At 47.4% G+C, this 15,277-nt stretch overlaps 1 protein-coding gene across 1 annotated transcript; it reads left to right on the top strand.

The window, feature by feature from the left end:
- Positions 1-2,882: 2,882 nt before the first annotated feature.
- On the top strand, positions 2,883-8,538 carry HPCAL1 (hippocalcin-like 1). The gene is made up of 3 exons (XM_010082859.1): positions 2,883-3,285; positions 4,438-4,543; positions 7,335-8,538. Exons 1-3 carry the CDS (start codon positions 2,908-2,910, stop codon positions 7,430-7,432), a joined length of 582 nt encoding a protein of 193 aa, XP_010081161.1. The 5' UTR covers positions 2,883-2,907; the 3' UTR covers positions 7,433-8,538.
- The last annotated feature ends 6,739 nt before the right edge of the window (positions 8,539-15,277 follow it).

Genomic DNA, 15,277 nt, shown 5'->3' with positions numbered 1-15,277 from the left:
CATTTAGGCATTTCATTTTGGAGGAGCTACCTGAAAACACAATTCACATCAAAGCTGGTATTTTTAGATGGGCTTTAATAAATTAATGTTAACGTTGGTTATTTAATTATTCGTAACAAATTGGTTACAACAACTGCAGGGTTATATTTGGGTTGAACACATTATGAAGCCTTTCAGAAAGCTCACATGCAAAAACGGGTTGTGTTCAGAGCATTGCACATTACTTTTCTGATATAACATGGTGTAAAAAAGGAAGAAGGGTTGAAATAACCTGTAATTTGTTGAATGCAAATACTACTTGAAAATAAAGCTTTTGAAGATTATATAAAATGAGCATCTGTCCAAATAACAGGATGTATTTTACTGCTAGTAGAAGTAGTGAAATCTAATAAATGAAGTTGACATCTTACCTCTCTGTTGTCTAGGGGCCTCTATTTTTAAAGGAACAGGAATAATAAAGCAATTATAGGAAAAGGGAGAAATGACATCGGACATTCTCAAACCTCTTTTAACTACTGGTTGGAAGTTTTACCGTATGTCCTCCAACCCTGTGGGTGATTAACGCTGAGTTTATTTCTGTTTGAAGTCCAGCTCCTGCATTAAGCGGGTTCCGCTGCTTCTCCTGCCCCTCTCCCAGGGGAATCGGAGACGGCAGCCAGCAAGGCAGGGACTGCCTTTGGGCCGGGATTGTAGCTCTTAAAAAGCACCCGGGCGTCATGAAACGAAGGGGTTCACTGGAGGATGGCCCTTGAAGGCACCTCTTCAGCGAAGGACAGAAACATAGTGTTACAATTCCTGCTCTTGAGAAGAAGACCACAGTTGATCCATTATTTGCTCCAAGCCACTGTTTTCTACAAGTTGACTGAGAGTAGAACGTTGTGTTTTCTGCCCTCAGCACCGCAAAGATGAATATCTGGGGCAGGGGAGATTCAAAGATGGAAAGACAGAAGAAGCAGCTGGGAGTTGGTGGTTTAACTGGAGGGCAGCCCAGTGCTCATCTGGGGAAGATGCTGGCAGGGACCAGGAGCTGTTACATCCCTGCGTGCTGGGAGCAAGCAGAGGTGTGTTAGGGACCCAGAGAAAACTCTGCAATATAATGGACAAAAATAAAGCTTTGGAGCTGAAATGTTGGCAGTTTTTCTAGAAAACAGAAGTGCTAATGGTAACACAGTTTTCCGTTAAGGCCAGTGCATTGAACTAATGAGCAGCTGGCTGGTTTTTGTCTCTGAGCATTAAGCCACAGAGCAGGATGTGGATTTTTTGCATTGCTGAGGCAGTGCAGAGACTAAGTGGAATACAAATAAAACGAGCTTGAATTCAGCTGTTGAAAATCTCTCTGCTGTAGAGCAACTTATTTTTTGCTGACCTTTAACAATTTTTTTTTAGGTTCTTATGCATGCCTGGGATTTTTCCTCTCTGGGAAGTGCTTACCCCTGTTATATTTTTCCCAGTCTGTGCATGCTTTGTTGCTCAGCTCTTGCAGTTTCCGAATGGCCACGTGGTGTTGGCCTTTTTCTAACCTGCCTTCTGCACCAGCTCTGAGCGAGTCTAACAGGGGCATAACAGACTGTGCAGGCAAATATCATTTGTGCTGGGCCAGTCACAGGGGTTTGGATGTGACTTTGTGCAAAGCTTGTGAATAAACCTCTTGAGTCCGGGGAAGGAGCTGCAGCTCAACCTCTTGCTTGGCAGCTCGGTTTGGTATTGCTGGGAAGTCGTGAAAGGCTGAAAGGGATAAAAGCCAAAAATATGTCGTGGGTTTGTTTTTTTTCTTTTGTTTCTTACATGCAGATTGACCATCTTTCATTTTGTCAAAGGAGCTTTCTGTTGCTGGGCAGTCTCACCTGTACAGTCACCTCCACATTACGGGCACTGTCAAGGGAGGGGACAAACCCAGCCCCCTCCTGACATCCTGATAAAATCCTGGGGCTAAAATGCCATTTTGTTCATGTTGGGGAATATTGAATAAGCTTATATAAAAGTATAAACTCCAATAAACCTGAAAGGAGTTGCTTTGCCAACCATTTTGCTTTAAAAAGCCCTTTTCTCTGCTTCTCTGGAGGGCAGAGGATTGCAATCTGCTGGAAAGGATGATCATGTCCCTTGTGTCAGTGCCGCTGTCGCAGACACCTAGCTGCTCATGCTGCCTCCATGGCTGAGAAAAAAGAGGGAGAGGTCCTCCAGGGTTGAAGATGGGTTGAGGGTGGGCTGTGCTGAGCTCAGCCTCGGCCCCTGGAGTGCTGCAAGCAGCACCAACCCAGCCCCACCGCCCTGGGGAGCTGCTGTGGGGCGAGGGATGCTGGGAGGGAGGAGATGCTCTGTAAGCCCCAAGGAGTTCCGAAGAGCATCTGAATGATGTGAATGCAGCTGGCACAGAGACGACTGCCCTTCCCGCCCCTTGCTTTGGCCCCGCTTACTTTCAGTTTGGAATAGATGGACTTTACTTTTCATTGTCACTGCTGTCAGTGCCTGCTCCTGCTTGGTCATCGCAGCGGATCAGCCTGTTGGGGTGGGTCAAGAGTTGGGATCCAGACCTAGGCATTGCAAGCCGTATGATACAGGAATGGGATTGTAGCAGAGAAATAAAATAATGAGGATTATTATTTCCTAAATAATAAGGATTAATAATGATTAATATTTCCTAAATAGTCCCTCCCGAGCTGCCTTCCCTTGTTCTTCCGCAGCATATTAGTAACAGAGGGAGCCTAGAGGAGAGGAAAAGAGGCCAGATGAAATTAGATCTTTTCCTAGTGACTTAGAGCATCCTTTTTCTCCTCTTGCCCCATGCAGGGTCTGTGTTTCCTGCAGGGCTCTGCCTGCCCCTGACCCTTCTCCACTGGGCAAGGCCAGAGCTCAGGCAGATGCTCTCTCTTGCTTTGCAGCCGCTGAACCCAGATCCAGAAGAGGATGGGGAAGCAGAACAGCAAGCTGCGCCCCGAGGTGCTCCAGGACCTGCGCGAGAACACCGAGTTCACGGACCATGAGCTGCAGGAGTGGTACAAGGGCTTCCTAAAAGATTGCCCGACGGGCCATTTGACTGTGGAAGAGTTCAAAAAAATATATGCTAATTTTTTCCCCTATGGCGACGCATCGAAGTTTGCGGAGCACGTCTTCCGCACCTTCGACACCAACGGCGATGGGACGATTGACTTTAGGGAATTCATCATTGCCCTGAGTGTCACCTCTCGGGGCAAGCTGGAACAGAAGCTGAAGTGGGCATTTAGTATGTACGACCTGGACGGCAACGGGTACATCAGCCGTGGGGAAATGCTAGAAATAGTGCAGGTGAGGCACTGTCTCTGTTTTGTTTGTGTGGCTGTAACCTATCTGCCCTGAGACAGCTGGAGGTGAGGGATGTGCCAAGCTGTGTCCCTCCTGCCCCAGGGAGTTTTGTGAGACCACAGTTCCCAAAGGGACCCTGGGAGCCATGATGGGACCTACAAGATGCCAATGAGGAAAGAGCCCAAGAGATGAACAGCGCACTGTACAGCTGGCCCGCAGCCAAAATCTTGCAGCTGTCCCTGGGGGTTTCTTAGTGGGGTGTTGATGGGCTCAAAAAACCCTAAATGCAAATTTTACTGACCTGATTAATCTCAGAATTAATACTTTGAAACTACAAATCTGAGTCAACGTGAGCTCTGAACAAAAGGCTGTAAGCATGTCTTCATCTGGCGAAGGCTAGGGGCGCATAGCCGGGCAGCTGTATCAGGGGGGCATGAGGGGCAGAGCTCCTTCTTCCCCTGCCCCACGTGCCACCCAGGGCTCAGCCTCGGCGGTGTGCTGCTGACCATCCACTCTGCAGGGGAGATGTGTCTCCAGCACAGTGCAGGGGGCGCTGGGAGGCAGGTCATGCATCCAGGCCAGTGCCTCGTGGTTCATCCTGTGGCTGAGCAGCAATGATTCAGGAGGAGGACTAGGACTGCAGATGTCCTAAAGAGCCCTTGTCTTTATTCACATTGTATTTCCTTACCCCTCCACAAAGAACAACCCTCATGCTTATGTATTTATATTCACCTGTAATCATACAATACCCCACATGCATATGCATAACTGAGTGTTAAGAGCCAGACAAAGAGGTGATGGTTTAGCCTAGTCACAGAAAAGAGAATTACTTACCATTGCCTCCTGTATTTTAGCTCAGTCCTGCTCATACATTAATCTAGACCCTGACTTTCAGTTAAACTAACCCAGCAGTGCAGGAGCTTCTTTTGAAGTGCGAATGAATACAGGAAAGGAAAATAAAAATAAAAAAAAAAGCTGTGGTCAGAAATTCCTATTTGTTTTGGTTTATAAAGTCCCACAGCTGCCTGCCAGGGTCAGCTGTCTTTTTTATTGCTACAGGCTTAAATACTTTTTCTCAGTTCTGATCATCCTGCTTTATCATTTGGTTCGTGGTTTTCCTATATCTTTCTTTTTTTTTTTTTTTCCGATGCTCAGGCAATCTACAAAATGGTGTCATCAGTAATGAAAATGCCGGAAGATGAATCGACTCCCGAGAAGCGAACAGACAAGATCTTCAGACAGATGGACACAAACAACGATGGTAGGATCTCCACCAGCGCTCCTTCATAGCCTTTAGAAATAGAGGTTTTCTAGTCTGGTATTGGCAGCAGATGATGGTGTTTGGGGGTGGGGGCAGAGGCCAGGATGTCCCCACTGGTACCTGTGAGCTCTGCCTGGCCTCAGTGAGCATCTCTGGTCCGTAACTTTGTTAGGGTCAATAAGTGAGACTTTTCCTGGTGGGGGGTGGGAGGGGAGCAGTCCTTCCCTGACATTTCATGGGTGAATCGCCTTCTGTAAAGACTCCTCTGAAACTCCCCTGAGCCCAGTAACTTTTGGGTTACTTTCTCTGGGTGTAGCACAAACTCGGCATGAGGTTTTGCTCCTGCTGCCCTTGATAAGGTTGCACTCCTGGGCTTGTCATCGGTAATGTGGGTCAGGGTTGCGGTTGGGTACCTGAAAGCAAAAATTCCCCTGGAAAATTTATATTCTATGCATGTTATGGCATGTGCACATATACGCAGCTCACATGCAAACCTACAGTGTTTATTCTGTTGCAGTGTGCACATCAGGGCAATGTCACAGCTCCCAAGCCAGTTGTGGAGCCACTTGATAAATTATCTGGCCGTACCCATCACGTTCTCTCCACTTGAGCTAGCTCATTTCCTTAGTCTTGGAAAACACAGGCAAAATTGAGCAATTTCCTCTGCCCATCAGCCCACCGATGTGTTTCCTCTCGTCCCAGTCGAGGTGGAGCTTTCCTTGGGAATTACCCTGGCAGCGGCCAAGGTAGCAGCTGCCCATGACGAAATCAGGAGCTGTATCCTACTGATGTGCTCAGCAGGAGCAAAGATTCGGTTCTAGCACTGAGATATGGAAACCTGGAAATATGTGTATAAAAGGGTTTTTATTTAAGAGAATTTTATGACTGCCTTTTAGTATCTGCTGCTGCAGCCCCTGGGGCAAATTCCTGGCCTTGCTGAAATCCTGGATTTAAAATACTCAAAGTCAAAGGTAAAATCCTGTGACTTCATCAAAACTAGCACTTCATCCCCTGACTTCACATGTGGAGGGCCCTAAAATAACATGATTAAAGTCTTTTTGTTCTGTGGAAAACAGTGGCACGTGCAGATGTGCGACAGAGCAGTGGCCACAAAACCTGCTGTATACATCCTCCATCTATTGCACTTTGTTGCCGAAATAAAGTCATCCTATTGCTGGTAAAATACCAGCCCTGCAAGCCATGCAGTGCCAAGCAATAAAGGCTGTGCGTGGAGAAGCACACGTGCTCCTGGTGGCTGGAAATGTTTCTTCTCCCCCATCTGACTGTTGGACACTGCAAATAGATACTCATTTGTGCTTTTAAGTATTGCAGGGAGAGGGGAAAATGTATTAACATGTTCTGATAGTTATAAGTACTCTTTTTCAGGCTGATAAGAAAACACTTGCTTTGGGAACATTAGCTTAAAAGCTAGAAATTAGGACAGAAGCGGGCCACAGATTTTTGACCTTGTGTAATTTCTGCAATTCTGTAATTTTCTGCTCATTTCTCCCCACTCGACCTGATTTGGGTGCTGGTCACCAAGATCAGTCCTCTCCCCGTCCCCGCAGCAGGCTGGGAGTGTCCTGGGGCTGGTGAAAACCAGCGCAATGAGCTTGTGCCTCCCTGCCTTCAGGGACACATGGCCAAAAGTGGCAGCAGGCAGCTGCCAAGTGCAAGAAGTTCATCCATGGGTCCTGCCCGTCTCGAGCAGAGCAGTTGGGGTTGGGTGAGGACGGCACTGGGGTGTTGTGTGAGACTGGGGCAGGTTGTGCTGGGAGCACGAGGGAGACAGGAGATCGTCAGATGCAGTCCAGGGATGCCGCAAATGCTTGTCTCCTCTGGTACATAGGGAAAACTGTTTCATTTCTGGTTAATATTGCTACGGCTTATTTCTGCCATGGTTCAGAGTGCTGGAGCAGGAGAGTGTTGGTGATAGCCGGAAAGGCAGAGGCTGCTCACGGGCGCCTGGTGGCCTGTGTGCAGGGGGGTGGTTCTGAGCTTGGGAAGAACCTCCCAGGAGGGTGGGTCACCCTGCGATGAGGTCTGGGAGACCAGATGGGACCTTTCCTCCTTGCCATGCCATGGGACTGTTGGAGCCAGGGGATGCTGGAGTGGTTGCTCCTCATGGCTCCTCCTCCAGAGGTCGTCTTTTCAGACCCACAGACTGTTATGGGTCCGTCCAGGTCAGTGCCTCTGGCCTAAAATGAAGATGTATAAACCAGGAATGCTAAGGAGCGACATGTGGCTTTTCTGGCCGCCCCGTGAAACAGGTCCCATTCCTGTACACCCCGCAGGGCACAGAAAGCAGCTTGTATGCACAAGAGAAGCTGTCACTGCTCAGCCCTGCATGTCACAACCAGCTGAGAGGGTGCAAAGGGGAGACATTTGGGATATTTAGGTTTAAAATGTTGTAGTAATATGGGCATAATTTTCAAAGCATATATGTATTCAGGTACCAAACCTTGTGTTCATGTGTCATGTAATTTGTGTAGTCCAATTCTGGGCAAAAAGCTGCCCAATTATTAGAACAGTGGTTTTTGTATTTGCTACTGTCTTTTTAAATAAAAAAAATTACAGTTATGCTAGATTGTTTTGCAGAAGAAAAATGCATCTGGGCTTAAGGGCTTGAGTAGGATTTTGGCCGCTGTGCATTGCACTAAATTCCCCTCAATGGAGAGATTAAATATATGAATGTTGCTTCAGTGAGGAGGGGGTTTTTAAGCAGCAGCGACAGTGGCAGCAGCAACTGTCTTTTAAAAATTATTTGTATTTTGTCTTTCCTCCCTTTCAGGTAAACTGTCGCTGGAAGAGTTCATCAAAGGTGCCAAGAGTGATCCCTCCATCGTGCGGTTGTTACAGTGCGACCCCAGTAGCGCGAGTCAATTCTGATTAAAGCGGACAGTGTGCACAAACAATCTCGGCTTGTGTCCTTCAAGCTTTGCTCGCAAACGGATGCCTTCTCAACCATCCCTCCACACTTCGCAGATAAGATCCTGTTGCCAGATTGTGCGTGTGTGTGTCCGAGCGAACCAGCCCTCGCTCCCCTCACTAACACCAGTGCAGCTCTCCTTCGACAGCTCCGTTTCTGCTTCCCTGTAATGTTACGATTCACTCTACACATTTTAAACATTAATCGAAAGGTATGTTTACATGCAGCTACAAAAGAGTTCAAATGGCTGGTGAGATACCACTTCACTTAGTCCGTAAGAAAGGTGATGTTCTAGTAGTTCCCAAGAAGATGCTAGGTAGGACTTTTGCCCAACATAGCAGATGGTAGATAATTTATTTTGCTTCAGAAATGACTATGTTAAAAACAAACAAAAAAAAGTGGACTGAATGGTGTAGAGAGTTAAAAAAAATTAAAAAAAAAGGAAAAAAGAAAAAAAAAAAAGCAGCTTTCCTGGGCATGGTTCCAATTTTCTTTTTGAGGAAAATTGCTTGCACTTATCTAATGGTCTTTACTTTCTTTTAATATATATATAAATTATATATATATGGTGAAGTAAAATTTTAAATATTTAGGTCATCTATTTAAGGCTTAAAATAGAATCCAAGCTTTGTTTCTTCTAGTTGTCTGTGATTTATTCAGATCTTGGAGATTGTTTTTTTGTGATATTTATGCATTAGCAAATTGCTGTTCCAAAAGAAATGCATGACTAGCAGTTTGTGGATATTTCACTCTGTTTAATTCCTGAATGCAAATATTTGTTCATTTTTACTGTCCATCGTTCCAGCATTACTGTATTAACAAAAGACCTGAAAAGAGTTCATCCTCATTTTGTATTTCTCAGTGGAGTCCTACTTTCTGGTGGTTGCTGCATTAAATGGCTTTTGAGTGCCCCGAGGTGACGTGACTCGCACTGCCGTTCTCGACTTGGCTACACCTCCTCCCTTTTGCTGTCGATATGTTGATAGTCTTGTGCATTCCAGTGTTATTTAATATCTGCCTAATGCCAAGAAATATTAATTGAAATAAAAGACTACTTTTCTTGTCACTGCCTGTCTTGGTCTAAGCCACACAACAAGTTCCAAGCATCGCATATTTGGGGGAAGGATGAGGATGGCTCCCTGCCCAGTGTGTCCCTGTTGCTTTGTAAGTACGTAGGGGTTTTTTGGGAGGCCACGGTCACAGCTGGGTTAACGCAGAAGTGTTAGTGCCTGTGGGCGCATGTGGGATCCTGCTCCATCCCAGCCTGGTCCTGGGTGAAGGCAGTTCCTTGGGAGGACTGCACAAAGGAAACCGCTCAGTTTCTGCTGGATGTGGAGCAGCTCAAGGTGATGAAGGGAAAGCTGCCAGCCCTGCTGGATGGGCTGTTGTGACCACAAATTTAAAAAAAACCAATCTTGGTCCTGTCAGGTACCAGGTATGTGCTGTTGGAATAACATTTGACGTTGATGGCATAGAAAGCAGTTTTCCCCATGTTCGTCAAGTCTGCAGGTAGCTGATTAAGCAAAATGAAGTATCAGCAAATGATTTGGCCTGAGGTTAATGTTAAGCGTGCAATTAAGGGGTTTTTTCTGTGCAGAATGACCTAGTAGTGGTTAGGTGTTAATACTTTAATACTGAAAAGAGAGAGACCGATGGTTGCAATATCCAAATGGAAATGTGTTGTTAGGTCAGACTGGGTCTACAATATACAGGTTTGTGTCAGTGCTGCCAAACAGAAAAGTGTGTTCATTTTTTTCCCTAGAAATTCAAATTTGAGCTGTTAAACCAACAGTCCTTTCAACCGCAACATCCTGCTGATGAGCGCAGCCCTCAAAGGGGAGTTAATCAGAAGCCTGCCTGCATTCCCTGGGCGAGCCCAGCAAAAAAAGCCAAGTATTGGGAAAACAATATAATTCCATGGCTTCTTGTAGTCTGTCTCCAGCCTCTTTGTGTTCATGCTGGCTGGCTGGCTGCCAGAAGATGCTGCAGTGTTAAAGATGCTGCAGATGTTCTTACAATAATGGCTCTTCTTGCACGGGCTGGGTAGCAGTTGTTTAGATGCACCAGGTTTAGACGTGAATTGGCCACCGTGGGCTTTAGCATCTCTCTGTACTCAGGAGAATGTGTAAAAATATCTTTGACCTTGTCACGGGGTGGTTGGCATCTCTGACAGGAACCACAGCATTGGAATCTTGTTTGTGCGATCTTAAAATGGGTCAGGCATCTTTTTAGTCAAGCATTGCATAGTGTCCAAGGATGTAAAAACTTTTGCTGTAGCATTCATAAATGCAGCAGTTCTTCTGTCATCCTTCATCTGCTCTTGTAAGTGGGACTTTTGTCACCTTTTCCACCTTTTCCTAACATCTCTCCTCTTCTGATTTCCACTTCTGTCTCTAGTGAACAGCGCGTTTAAGTAGCTGTTTGACAAAACTCACACTCTTCTAATTTGAAAAGAAAAAAGATCTCCTTACAAGAGCTCATTTTGACCTTGTTTTTGCAGAAAGAAAACGAAAGAGCCTGAATTTTAGTGGTCAGAAAATTCCCGTTTCTTTGACTTTATAATTTTTGCTCTGAAATGGGCCAAGGTATCCACAATGGAGTTTGCTACCTGCTGCGGGCTGACAAGCCCCTGAGCAGCCCTGCGCAGACACTGGGATTCTGTCCTGCTTTATCCAGCACAATTTCTTCTGCCTTTCTCTTTGCGTCTTAAAACTTTCCAGTCCCAGATTTGATTTTTCTAGGCTGTCCCTCACTGCTTTCCCAGCTTTTAAGGAGTTTTTTCTTTTCAGGGCAGGGGCTGGCTCAGGGTGTACGCGCAAGGCACTCCCAGTTTGCGTTTTGGAAAGTGAGAAGGTTGCCCAGGAATGGCGGTCATGCACAGCACCCTGGGGGGACTGGGGAGATGCTCTGAAGCCCGACCAGGCTGAGCTTTTCAAAGGTGGCTTCTGATAACAGGGAACCTTTTGATTACAGGCCAGCTAAGTACTGGAAAGGGCTTTACCTGCTGCTGCCAAGCAGCTCTCAAGAAAATCAGACCTGCTTCAGAGGCTGAAGTTGTGCACCCGCAGTCACTGGGTAACTTTGAACATCTTGGCTGTGCTTTGAAGAACTCCTCTGAGAACGCGTCTGCTTCCCTGGCTGGTAACGAGGACTAGCAGGGGAGAGCAATTTCCAGGCTCATCCTCCAGAATGTGTCGTTTGAGAGTTGATCCAGGCGGAGTTCAAAACCAAGGAGGAAGCCTGGGGAAATCAATGAAAGATTTGCAGAGCTTTACTGCTCATCGGGCTCCAGAGGTGTCTTTTGAGTAAGGTCTGATGTGTATGGGGGTTAATCACTTGCAAAATGATGTCGAAGTGATTAATAGAAAACTTCAACTTGTTAAGTGACTTTGGTGTTTTGGCAAATTGTATGTTTAATCAAAAATGGGTTTAACTAAGCAAAAGTAAAGTTTAGCACAAAAAAACCCATCAGCGGGTCCATTTTTACCTTGCTTTAATAAGCTGTGTAATTATTTTCTTGCCACGGAGATATCTAGCACTCTGAAAGCTCTGGCTAATTACTACATAAATTCAGGCTTTTCTGTATGAATTGGAGGTCCTATTAAGCTAATTCAGAATTATGGCATTGCCTTTCAAATTAAGTTAGTGCCTGTCTGGTTGCAGCTTAACTCCAGTCTGGGTGGCAGAGGTGCTTGGATTTGGTCTTGTGTTTCTCTGTCACCGGGTTTGCATTAGCCCTTTGTTTTTAAATAAGACCCTTTGCAATGTATTTTTAGCATTAGCCTCTAAGGAATGAACTCCTGCAAAGAACAGCATGAACATTTCTGCAGCCATCGGGCAGATGGTCTCCATGGATGGTCCCTGAGCCATTGTGCAGGGCACCCTCTATTCATATTTAAAGGTTAGGGACAGCCATCGGCTTTAATGGTCCAGTGAGCAGACTAGCATTTTGAGATCCCAGGGATGCGTGATGGCCAATATATTGCTGATGAACCGATGATTGCCGTTACCCCTTCTGGGACGGAAAATGTTTCATTGGAAAAGGAAGAAAAGGGCAGGAGAAAAAGAGCAGAGCATCTCTTTGTGTAGAAGCTTTGGAGCTTCATGCCATGCAAGACCACCACTCTCCCCCTCTTGTTGCAAAAGTGCAATGACAAAATGGTGGTGGGAGAAGAGACACTTCCTCCTGCCGCCAGACCCACTGGTGTGAGCAGACACCCCGCCCTGGGGCTGCAGTGGTGACTGAAGCTCCCAGCCAAGAGCCAATGAACCCATATGGTTTTTCTCTTTATTCTTTTTTCGATACTTTCCTGGACCCTTTTCAGGGCAAATCATTGATTCCACTGCTGAGTGGATGCCGTGGGCAGCAAGCGCAACGCTGGCAGCGGGTTCCTTAGGGAAAGGTGAGTGCAATGACTGTGTCTTAATATGCCATTAATAACCAGGAACAAAACACAAACACTGCACACGCTTTCCTTGGAGAAAATAAAATAAACTCAACTAATTTAGATGTTAGTGTTGCACAGCCATGGTTATTCCTGTGCTACTTTCCTTCTGAATTATTAATACATGCCAGGCTTGCAATGAGCAGGTTTGATGCCTGCTGAAGGACACGGGTAGTGGCACCACATGCATAGTGTGACATCAAAAAGCAAGGCTGCACGCATGCTGGGACAGTGCCAATGCTCTAGAAATGCATTGAAGGTGCCAGGGTTCATCCCACACTGTGCCATCCTCCATCGTGTGAGCATCGCGCACAGTGATGTCCCAGCAGTCTGCCACTGCCATGCACCCTGGCCATGCTGGGAAAAGGTGGTCTTTGGGGAAGCTCGGTTTGGTGTGTCCCCTGTGCCCCACCTGGGGACTTCTATGTGCTAAAAATAACCTAATATAAGCAAACTTCATTTTTAAGTAGAAGTGGCTTAAGCCAGCTTAAAAGCAGCTGTTGAACCCTTCTGAGCTACTTGGCAGGAGATTTCACTGCCACTTCTTGCTGAGCTGCTGGTGCTATCAGCCACCCATTGGACATGCTGCCACCCAGCCCTGTGTCCCCCCGCAGGGGGGGTCCCCAGGCACACCCCCACAGGGCTTCAGCTCTCCTGTGAGGATCCCAAAGTCTTTTGTGACCGAGGCATCACAGGCCATGCTGGTGAAACCTGCAGATCTCGATTGATGCAACTCCCCAACCCCAGGTCTGCTTAGTCCTTTGATAATTACCAGAGCTGCTACTGCTGGAAACTAGGTTAAAAAAAAACAGGAGAAAAAGGGGTTTTGATTTTTGCCTTGGTTGTGGTGCTTTCTTGTGATACCTGTGAAGGGAGACACTGGCCACCCATGTGGCCCCTCCTGTGCCTGCTGCATGTCATGCTCTCCAGGCAACAGAGGCCAGGGCACCTCAGTTGCTATGGCAATGTCCAAAAAAGAGGCAGGAGTTAATTCTTTTTCCTCTCAAAGCAAAGCAACTTGTTTGAAGAAAAACCTCCCCTTACATTTTGGATGACTTCACAAACCCCTGCACTTACCTTCTCTGCGCAGTTGAGAGCACCCATGCTGGGCAGGATGCATGAACAGGCCAAGAAGCCGCCACCAAGAAGGGTGTGTGCAACCATGCATGGGATGGTCCGGTGAGGCTGCAACAAAGGGGACCAAAGCCCCCCATTTCTCTACTCAATTGTAGGAATCTTCTGGCAAAGTTATTCTTTGGGCAGTTGTGCTTCACACTCCCCTGCATTTTGAGTTTTGGGGGTTTTTTTTGTCACCATCCAGAATACAGGGAAAGGGACAAAGGGAACTATGAAGGACAACTACAATGCATTTCCATATTCTGGTATCTGATTCTCAAAGCTAATGTTAGACTGTTCCTCCACCAGCCAGTGAGGTTCATGCTGTTCTTTGCATTTCAATCATCATTTTTCTAGTTTTCGTTTCTTCTGGGCCAGCCACCTTTGTGGCTGCTTCCACCCCACTACAAGTTTCAGTACTCTCATTTGACTTGTGTTTTTAAACTTCATTTTCACGCTTGAGCCAGCACCAATTGATGGTAGTTCCCCCACCAGCCCGTACTTGCTCGGTTTGGGTGTGCCACAGATCTCAGCAAGCCTCCTCGCAGCTGAGCCTGCCTGCAAGTAGGAGGCACCAGTGACAGCCACAAGTCTTGCCAGGAGGAAGATCTCCTGCTCCTGGGTTTCATATAGACCATGTGGCAATTTTGGACATACCCAATTGTCAGAAATCGTTGTTTTGTGTGGCATGAACTGCCATGACTCCTGGAAACCTTTTCTGTGCAGGATCAGCTCTTTTAATCTATGTGCACTTGCTTAGCTGCGATGTGCCCTCCTCCACCACAGCGTGGCTGGAGAGCTGCTGTCACCAGGGGTGAAAGCACGGGCACGGTATTTTCATACCTCAACAAGGACCAACCTTGAACCTCATCGCCATTTGGTTACAGTGTGATGGGGACCTGTTTAAGCTGCCCGCGTATGACCTGAGCTGACACTGTGGGCTCCATGAGCCCCCACCAGCATCATCTGGATGCCAACATGGCCAGACCAGCCAGTAGCTGGCTCAAGGCTCAGAGACACGGGGAGATTTCAAAGGGCACCACTCTGCAGGCAGGACTGACCCTGCAAGGACGAAATAGCTTCATGCTTCTCCCTGTCGAGCAGCAGCAGGGATCCCAACTGCTCGTGGCTGTGCAAGTGGTGATACCACCAGACCAGACCTCCGTGTGCTGGTGCCCAGGGTCTCCTGAGCCTTGGGGACAGCCAGCTCGCAGTGGTGTGCGATGGCTGCCTTCCTGCAGGCTTGGCCGAGTGAACTGGTGGAGGCTGCCAGGGGGTGTTTGCCCATCTTCCTCAGCACATGGTAACTGGCAGCGGGTGGTCAACCTACAAACATGGAAAAAACCTGCAGCCAGGTAGAGAATACCTGTGTAAGGACACAGCGTGCCTTACCAAGCTCATCCTCCTGTGCTGCCTTAGAAGTTCTCCAAAGACACACAGTCAGCTCTGTGCAAGGGCTTGCTCTGCTTGCCTGGTGCCCAGCAGTCCCTAACCAGCCCCAGAGAACTGGTGGTTGGGACAGCATCCATCCAGGACATGGGAGGTGCCACGTAAAGGTTCGAGCCTACACCACATGTCAACAACAGATGAAAGAGGGCTTGTGGGGTCTGGTGGTGCTGTCAAGAAGAGACAGCACCTTGTTTTCCATCCTTCCCACCAGACACAGTTCTTCCTTGAAAGCTGCGTTACTTTGTCATCTTCCAGGTCCCTGTAGAGCACCAGGGACCAGGTGCTAGATCACCACCTTTATTACCATCAGCCTCAGCTGACCTGGCCTTGCACATCACAACCTCCCAGGTCTGGAGGAAGGGGAGGCTCAGCAGACTCAGCTGACCTTTCCCAAACAGCTTTAGGATTGTGTGAAACGACATTCAGCAGCAATGAAAAAAAAAAAACCCCACGTGTCCTGACAACAGCCAAGGCAGCCTGGTCATGATGTTACAAAATACATCTTCCTAGAGCCACTGGCTGCATCCAGCCTCACAAAATAACCCCTGTCCCCAGTGCCCTCGGGCGCTGGAAGCTGCACTGGCAGGTTCACTGGCTCCTAAGGTCTAACTCGTTAGCTCATTAGCTGGCATGATTTTGGTACCTGTCAGTTAGCAGTCTCCCAGCTCCATTCTTGTCACAGTTTGGGAATCAGCATCTCTGCCTTGGAGACCAGCCGAGGTCAGCATCATCTCAGGCTGCTCCATGCCAGGGAGGGGACCATTTCTCATGCTATCTTGGGGGGGGGCAAAGGAT

The sequence above is a fragment of the Pterocles gutturalis genome, unplaced genomic scaffold, assembly GCF_000699245.1.
Source record: "Pterocles gutturalis isolate BGI_N339 unplaced genomic scaffold, ASM69924v1 scaffold6615, whole genome shotgun sequence".
In the NCBI taxonomy this organism is placed as follows: domain Eukaryota; kingdom Metazoa; phylum Chordata; class Aves; order Pterocliformes; family Pteroclidae; genus Pterocles; species Pterocles gutturalis.
This window is presented reverse-complemented; position numbering and strand designations above follow the sequence as displayed.

Coding starts and splice junctions, on each gene's coding strand:
- HPCAL1 (XM_010082859.1), top strand. CDS start 2,908: ATGGGGAAGCAGAACAGCAAGCTGCGCCCCGAGGTGCTCCAGGACCTG. Junction 3,286..4,437: donor AAATGCTAGAAATAGTGCAG/GTGAGGCACTGT, acceptor TCCGATGCTCAG/GCAATCTACAAAATGGTGTC. Junction 4,544..7,334: donor GATGGACACAAACAACGATG/GTAGGATCTCCA, acceptor CCTCCCTTTCAG/GTAAACTGTCGCTGGAAGAG.